Below are 8793 nucleotides of genomic sequence, written 5' to 3'. Positions count from 1 at the left end.
AAATGCAGTCACTGAGGGAAGAGGTGGACACAGAAAGAGGGGATCAGCAGAAAACTCCTTTACTTGGCTTGATAAATCCTTCATCCATGGACACTGCAAACAAGTCCATCTGATGTGACTCTGAGGAAATTGTCTCAACGCTCACAAACGGCCTTTCTGTAGCTCCAAGGATGGGCTGTTTTTTCATCAAACCTCCCACCAAGTGCTCTCACCTCAGCTCACATGAATCCGCCAGGGCTGGGAACATTGTCAGCCTTTTTGCAAGGACAAGAGCCACCAACCTAGTCAGGAGATGGCCTCTTTTGGAAGAAGAAGTCAATGGAGGCAAGTACAATGGAAGGCGCATCATGAGCCTGGGTTTCTGGTGGCTGGCAGCAAAACGGGGGGTCTGGCCTCAGCAAGGGCTCAGTCTCTTTAAGTAGCACTGGGGACATTATAAACTTACAGTAAGAAGAGCATCTGCCAGCTTTCCAGCCTCATCCAGAAATTCAAGAATGTTTTCTGTAAAATTTGGTGGTCACTTCTTTCCCTCACACATCAATACCAATGCACTTGAACATAAAGTTGGCATCATGTCTGCTCTCTGTGGCATTAGAGGAAAAAGAGCAGGGGCACCTTCATACAACTCTGCTCTAGCTTCTGCAGAGCAGAATATTTGAGCAAGAAATGGAGCAATTTGTGCAACACCTAGAAAATAACGAAATTATTCACACAACAGCTGCAGCTTGCAGAACAGCTATCTTGTCTAACCGGCTGGTACAGCTCCTGCAAAGACCATCTTCAAGATTGCTCTGATAAGGGGCATGCCAAGTGCACAGAGGTGGGAAGGGAGGATCTCAGCCATGCAGGATGAATGCAGTGACTGTTTTGTTAAACCGAGGTTGTTCTCATGCATCTGCATGCAAAGGGATACAGGTTTTTAATTGCTTTTCTTACCAGGAGCTTTCACTGCTGCATATTTGAACCTGCGCAACAATCCTGGACAGGCTAAAAGCAAGTCTGTAAGCAACCAGAAACTAGTTTTCTCCAGTCTATAATTTTCCTTTGAAGGACAGAAAGCCCTCAGTCCACTTATTCTGACAGAAGAGGAGAGAAGAGGCATTAATTAGCATTTTTTTTTTCCAGTGGAAAACCTGAATAAGGATTTCTCAGAGCTTGGGCATTGTCCTTTGACCCCAGCCGCTCCTGGTGTGCAGCAGGGGATGATGGGGCACTTCACCATGTTCAAAGATCCATGTTGTCTGGACATTTTCCTTCCCTTTACTCTCTTAGAAAACACATGGTGAAGCAAAAGGGATAGTGAGCCAGTTCCACCCCTCAGCTAGAACTCATTGAATGAATGTGCAATATTTGAGATTAAACTCCTGGGGGTGTCCCCAGCAGTTTGCCTTCTCCACTCTGAGGGGGTGAGGAGCCCAGAAACCCCAGCAAGTACTGAACACTTTTGCTGATAGAGCTGGACGATTTCTCTAAATTGATGGAGAAACTGGTCCCTTGCACATCTGTATATTGCTATGGAAAGTGGAGATGTTTTTTTCTGGTTTAAAAATAAAAATAAACATAAAAATAAAAACAAAAACAAAAATAAAAATAAAAATTAAAATTAAAATTAAAATGAAAGGATAACTGCACTCAGGTTTTTGTGGCGGGGTCCCAGCAAGGTAGGGGGATGCATTGGGCATGGAGCTGCAATGGGAGATTTAGGGGGTGCTGCCACTCTCCTCCCACATCCCAGGGAGATTTCCTCTCGCCCACAAAAACCTGCACCTGCTTTACATCATGGAGAGTGGAGCCAAGCAAAATGCATGTGCTGGAGGGCTGGAGGCTGAGCTATGCACCCACAAAAGATCCCAGAGGGCGTGCAACCCTTCCAAAGGACAGACAGCTAGGAGAAGCAGGAATCAACCTGGTCTGAACCAGAAAAAAGGCTCACTGAGTGCCAGTTATGGGTTGAGGTCTTGTGTAGCGGTGGGAAGAAGACAACTGTAGGTGGTGGAGAGTGCAGCTCTAAGGGGAACACACTGGCCTTTGCAATTTGCAACTTTACTGAACAAAATTATCGCAGAGGACAGAGGTGCTTAGCAGCAAAGCAGGTCCTTTTCTGAGCACTGGGACATCATTTCTTGGAGGCACCTTTCTTGGAGGGAAACAGAGTGAAAGGACACTGCCTTCATCCAACTCCCCCTCAAGTGATTAAAAAATAATATGAAAATAAATATTGTGATAATTATTTTAATAAATATTTAAATTTTTAAAAAATCAATTCCTGATTGTCATTGAGGATATGCAGGTGCTTCACTTTAAATTCGGGGTGGGGTCATAACTGACTTGAAAGGAGTTTTTCAGAATCTGAAAACCACTAGCACAACTGTCAAAGCAGGGTTGATTTCAATTCAACAAGCGGTCATTTCCCGTAAAGTGATCCTAAAGTCCTCAACTGCCAGATCCTTAACATAATTTTAGGGTTTTGCAGTAACCTGTTACAGTTCTCAAGAAAAATCTCCAACTTGCAGGAAGCGTTACGCTATTTCTTCTCTGCCACTTACATCATCATTTGAGGAGGGAGGTAGCTGAGGAGAAATACCAATTAATCAAAAATAATCAAGAGAAATGAGATTAAATCACTGGCCCTGACAGTAACCAATATTTTGTATCATTGAATAAATTCTGCTCTGCAACCCTGGATCTGCCCACAATGACAAACCTTGCAAGTAATTTTCATTTCTTAGAAAAGCAAAGTTAAAAAACAAACAAACAACCAAAAAAAAAAAAAAAAAAAAGCAGCCAAAAACTAGCTTTGGCTGTTTCTCACTGGGTTCTGAGCAGTCTCCAGGAGAGGTCCCTGCTGGTAATGCCAACAGATCTGGACTACCAGCTGGGCGTTTGAGGAGCTGGGATTTCTGCAACCTCTTCTGAGTGCAAACCCCCTGTTTTCTGTAATTTTTAAGGAATGCAGAGATTAGGACCTTTTAATCTCCCAAAACCTGGAAGCCGGTGGTCTGTCCTAAGCATTTCCCCCTGCATCTGGTCTTCCAACTGCCAAGTGCTGCACCAGCTTCAGACCAAGACAGGTGATGCAAGGTTGACCTACACAACACTTGTAGGTCAATACAAGCCGTGGATGGACCCGAGACCCTCCAAGAGCCTGCTGGGAGCTCTGTTGACCAGAGCAGCAGCTAAGATTCTTTATTCTCATGTTGCTCCGTGCCTGTCCCAGCAATGCCAAGAGCCTGATAGCTGCAGCTCTCCACCCGTGCCACTGTGGCCTTCCTGGTTTTCCCATTAAAGTCCATCCCAAAAAAGGAATTAGGAGCAATCCTGTTCTTCAGCAGATCCCACAAGTTAAGCCTCCAATGTGCTCTAATGTCTTGTGTCCAGATTAGCTCCTTGTCTGGGAAGGAGGAGGGTATAGGTGATGTGATGATGCTTCAGCTTAGTTTGGGGGCCACTCCTCAACAGCACTCTTGGGGTTTGCTTTTGGTGTGTCTGCTGGATACACCCAGATGCAACACATTTGATCAGGTACGTGCCCATACACATTATTTCTGGATATCTCAGTAAACCATTCTGCCAGCCACTGGCCAGGGGTTTTTGCAGCACATCCCCAGCATAGCTGCCTTCACAGTGATGCTGGGGCCTGAACATGGGAGGGTTTGCCTGTTAAGGACTAGCCAAATCCTGCAGACCTTGAGACCCCAAGGAATTTCTCCTTCCCGGTACCCTAGAGATGAGATTGGTGGACTCAGACCAGGAGGTTTCTCCCATCCTGGTCCCATAGATGCAACTGATGTTTTTTATTGTTGCAGGCCCAACTGTATTGCTTCATAGCTGTTAACAGGGGGCTGTTGCAAGGTTGCACTCCCCCATAAGGTCCCTGAGACCCTCCTTTAAATCATCCAGGGGGCTTGGCTGTCCCTCGCATGATGCCCCCTTTACCATTCAGCCAGAAACATCTCTGGACCGCCCTGTCTGGCTTTACTGGCCCAGCTCTCCTCAGCCACTGGGAAGCTTGAGGGAGGGCTAGAGGCATATATTTGTGTGGACAGTGGATTGACCCATTCTGCAAACATATTCATGAGCTGCTTGTTGTGCATGTTGCCCAATGCATTTTCCATGGATCATCATTTATCTTGGAGGAAGCTCCAAGGCATGCATGCCAGTGCTGTGCTGGGGAGGTTTTTCTCACCTGGAAAACCAAGTGGCTTGGGAGAAATTCAGCGACAGGCCCCCAACAGCAGGACCCCACCTGTGAGACAAGAATGGGGGAATTTCCATCCCCAGCTACAGGGACCACCACTGTCCAGTCCGGCATTGCTACCCCCGGATTGGGTATCCCCAGGCTCAATTCGGGGGGGGGGGGGGGCAGCTATAAAGGAAAACCCTCTGTGTTGCCAAAGGCATGCCTCCCAGCTGCCCATGTGTCCTCTCCTCTACGAGCCTGCCCACCACCATGGGGATGAGGGGCTGGATCCCCTTTGCTCAAAGCCTGCCTGCCCCAAGGAGGAGAAAAAAGCAGGATTTATGGCTCAAGCCGGGGGGGGGGGGTGTCGCAGAAAAACACAGTTTAAAAAAAGGCAAAACCAGCAGAGAATTTTATTAAGCTTCAGCATCTCAACTAATTTTCCCCCTCCCCTTCCACTTTGCACCAGGGTTGGTGGCACAGGAGATGGATCCTCTGCTGATGGCAGAACGCAGCATCCCCCAGCCTGTTGGGGGGGGTCCCCAAGGAGGGGTGGGCACAGACTCCCCAGGCAGAGGATGGAGGCCCCCCCTCCATGTCCCAAAACAGATGTGCAGACTGCTCAAAGGGGTGCAGGAGAGCCCCAGGATGGTGCTCCCCAGCAGGTAGACAGAACCCTGCCCATGCATGGTGTGGTGCCGTGGTTAAGTGCTTGTGGGACCCCGCTGCTCTCCTCCTGGCTGCCAGCAGCCCCGGTGGGAAAGCCAGTGTGAACCAGATGGCTTGCTGAGTGCGGGCAGGTGTTTGTTCAGCCTCCAAACTGTGAGCTCACCCCACAAAATCCCCTCTGGAGTCTGCCCAGCCCCTCCCATGCTGGAGATGGAGAACATTTGCAGCCATTGAAGCCAATTTTCATGTGTCCCCCCCGCTCCTGCACACCCAGAGCCATCCCAATTTGCTCTTTCATTGTGTCTCTTTACTCTTTTGCACTATCAGCCTACCCACACCCCGCTCTTAACAGTGCAAAACCCCTTGCCCATGCCATTGCTCACACAGAGCTGGACCCCAGGTTTTTTCCCTTTTTTAACTCAAGTCCTAGAGATCCACCTGGCAGCTCCCCCCCAGCCTTGAGGCCTTACATCTGTTTCCCCAGCTCCTTAACTCCCAGGGAGGCTGTTCAGCATCTTCTGTAATTAACAGCATCCTGTGACAACCTCCTCATCCCTAAGGTGCAGGAAGGAAGGCAAGGTCAGATGCCTCTCTGAGGTCCTCTGCTGAGCAGTTTCACTGTCTCTCTGCCAAGATCTTGCAATGGCCTTAACAGGTTTAATTTCTAATTAATTGCTCTTCTGTTTCTCTATGTCGTCCTGCAGGCTACTTCTGCCCTGGGTTTTCCTTGTGCATCTCAGACCTGTGCAACGGTTGTTCCGGTGGACTGTTGTCACCACCACCAGGTGACATAGATTTTGCAAGGTGCCGGGCATCCAGCTGCAGGGGGGTGTCCTCAGGTGCTGTCCAAAGCATCGCTTCTCCTTCCCACACTTGCAGTCCATTTCTAGCTCCACAAGCCTCAGGCGTCAGACGGGGAGCCCAGACCCCCAGGGAGCACCTGCTGCAATACAAGCCCCGGGATGGAGGAGGGGTGCTGGCTACCAGCACGGGGCCAGTGCATTAGCAGGGGGCATGGGAAGCCCCTCTCCCCCACCCTCAGTATCCTGTGCCCCAGTGCCCCTTGGGCTCTCCCCCATGCCGCTGGTAAGGGGGGACTGGGAGCTGCTTGGTGCTGGTTCCCCAGCACTGGGGGCAATCACCCAGGGCAGGGACAGGTATTTCTGCACCTCGATGGCCGGGCTCCGGCGGTCAGGGTCCAGCGTCAGCAAGCGCCGGAGCATCTCCAGCGCCCCAGAGCCAAAGCCTCGCCAGGATGCAGGGGGCATCCCCTGCCCCGCTGTGCCTCCCTGCCAGGCGCTGAAGTCCTCGAACTGGGGGTCAGAGCTGGCAGCTACAGTCCAGGGGAAGCAGCCAGTGCAGAGGCAGAAGAGTAGGACGGCAAAAGCCCAGACATCCAGGCTGGAGTCCAGCTCCAGTGTGTCAGAGCCCTGGAGCAGGCAGAGCTCCGGTGGGGAGTAGGGCAAGGTGCTAGACATGGCACCCACTGCCGAACCCTGCACACGGGTGAGCCCGAAGTCTCCCAGTTTCACCCGCCGGCACTCACGGTCGAAGAGCAGCACGTTGTCCAGCTTGACGTCACGGTGCACCAGGGCCCGGCTGTGCATGAAGTCCAGCGCCTCGGCCAGCTGGGACGCACAGCGCTTCACCAGCTCCTCTGCCAAGCCCTCCTGCAGGCAGGGTGGCACCATCACCCACCACACAGCCCTCTCCCTGAAGGGGCCACTGCAGCACCCAGACCCCTCTCCAGCACTGCTGACCTGTGCTTTGCCCCACAGCAGCCTGCAGCCACATGCCTGCACTGCAAAGAGTCTCCCCACACACAGCACAAGCATGCACCCCACTGCAAAGGGTCTGTTCCCAGGCACAGCATCACTGTACCCACTGCAAAGGGTCTCCCCACAAAAAGCAAGACTATACACCCCACTGCAAAGAGGGTCCCCATGCACAGAGTCACTGTACCCACTGCAAGGATTCTCGCTCCTTGCATGGTGTGAACATACACCCCGTGGCAAAAGGTCTGCCCACACAGTGTGAGTGGGTGCTCACTGCAAAGGGTGTCCCCACAGACAAGCATCACTGCACCCACGGCAAAGGGTCTCCCCACAAAAAGCATGACTATGCACCCCACTGCAAAGAGTCTCCCCACACACAGCATCAGGGGACCCACTGCAAAGCTGTCCTGGCACCTTCTCCTCTGCCCTCCCACCCCTCGGCCCCTGCCTTCCTCCCACAGAGCCCCAGGGCAGCACGCACCCCCGGGTTGAGGAGGGCACACAGATCCCCGGCGGGAGCGAGCTCCTGCCCGAAGGCGAAGTGCGTGGCACTCTCGAAGGCAATGGGCAGGGTGCGCAGGCAGGCTGCGTGGCTGGAGAGGCACAGGGCGATGCAATACTCCCGCAGGAATGCCCGCCGCTCTGTCTGCTGCTTCAGCATCAGCTTGAGGACCACTGGCGAGCCTGGGAAATGGGGCAGGGGGAGCCAAAGGGGGGGGGGGCATCAGCACCAGTTTGGTCACCAAGGGGGGCAGAGACAGGGTCTGGCATGGGGTGGTTTGAGCAGAGCTGGGGTTTGGCTTTGGTGGGTCAGGCACAGCAGTGGGGCTGTGCATATCTGTGCACATTTGGGGAGCAGGTTTCCCCAATCAGCAACAGGGTTGTCCTCCCTGGTGTTCTCCCCCTCAGCACCCCTCACCACCACCACCGCCGCCATCCCCCCAGAACCCCTCACCACCGTCCAGGGGCTCCGTGAGCACCACGCGGCCGTAGGTCCCGCTGCCCAGCTCCTCCAGCACGCTGTAGTGCTCCTCCAGCTCCTGCTGTGGCACATCCCTGCCCGTCTGTGCCATCAGCCGCTCCAGGAACTCCTCGTTGTCCTCCCCGTCCTCATCCGACTCCTCCATGGGTCCTGGGGAGAACCAAGCCCCCCATGCTGCTGCAAAGCCCTACCACCTCCAGCCCTTTGCACGGGGTGACAGTGGCAGCATCATCCTCATGGCCCCAGGGCACCCATCCAGGACACGCCAGGGGCAGCCCAGTCTAGCACAGTCCAGTCCAGTTTAGCCCAATCAGACTAATGGAACCCAGACCAACCTGCTCTAAAGCATCCCAGTCTAGCCCAGTTCAATTCAGCGCAACATACCCAAGCCCAAGCCAGTCCATCCCTGCCCAGTCTAGTGAAGCCTGGACAAGCCTGGGCCAATCTTTTCCAGTCCAGTTCACTGCAGCCCAGCCCAGTCCAACCCAGTCCAGCCCAGCTCATCCCAGTACAGCCCAGTCCCACCCCAGGGGCTCTCCCCATGGTGCCCTGCCCTTCCTTCTCTTCCAGACACGGGGGTCCCAGCTGGTGGGAAGGTGCAGCCTCATGCCAAGAGGTGATGGGGATGCCAAAACACCCCTGCCCAGTGGGGCCAAGCACCCCCAAAGGAAGCTGGGGGGGTGGCAGAACACTAGCTCCATTGAGCCCTCGTCCCCATGTAGGAGGGATGGACAGCCCCGCATCACACCCCAGCGGAGAGGCAGTGAGCCCTATAAGCTCCCAAAGAAGGGACAGGAAGCTTCACATCGCACCCCACATCACCCCACAGCAGAAGTCAGAGCTCCCTCTCTCCACCCTACATCCCCCCTATTGCAAAGGGTCAAGGCCAGCTCTTTCCTACCCCACATCCCCCATTGCAAGGCACATGGGCTGGCTTTACCCCTCTCCACATCCTCCCCATTGCAAGGGGTAAGGGCTGGATCTGACCCTCCCCACGTCCCCCCATTGCAGGGAGTCAGGGGTGGCTCTGCCTCTCCATCCCCAGCACTGAAGCAGAACCCCAGACCCTTCTCCCACCCCGCCACCTGCAGCCACCTGCGCTGGCACAGCCACAGCGAGGTCACCACCACCACCAGCACCTCCAGGTGTGCAGGGCTGGGACAACCAGCCTGTCCCCCAGCGCACAC

General features: G+C 53.6%; 1 protein-coding gene across 1 annotated transcript; it reads right to left on the bottom strand.

The window, feature by feature from the left end:
• Positions 1 to 1101: 1101 nt before the first annotated feature.
• Positions 1102 to 7753, bottom strand: LOC142048913 (putative serine/threonine-protein kinase SBK3). The gene is made up of 4 exons (XM_075076243.1): positions 7580 to 7753; positions 7106 to 7308; positions 5992 to 6519; positions 1102 to 1182 (listed from the first exon to the last, which is right to left on the bottom strand). Exons 1-4 carry the CDS (start codon positions 7749 to 7751, stop codon positions 1102 to 1104), a joined length of 984 nt encoding a protein of 327 aa, XP_074932344.1. The 5' UTR covers positions 7752 to 7753.
• Between the last annotated feature and the right edge of the window lie 1040 nt (positions 7754 to 8793).

Source organism: Phalacrocorax aristotelis, chromosome 29, assembly GCF_949628215.1.
Source record: "Phalacrocorax aristotelis chromosome 29, bGulAri2.1, whole genome shotgun sequence".
NCBI lineage: Eukaryota > Metazoa > Chordata > Aves > Suliformes > Phalacrocoracidae > Phalacrocorax > Phalacrocorax aristotelis.
The sequence above is the reverse complement of the archived record's forward strand: the minus strand, read 5'-3'. Positions and strand labels throughout refer to the sequence as shown.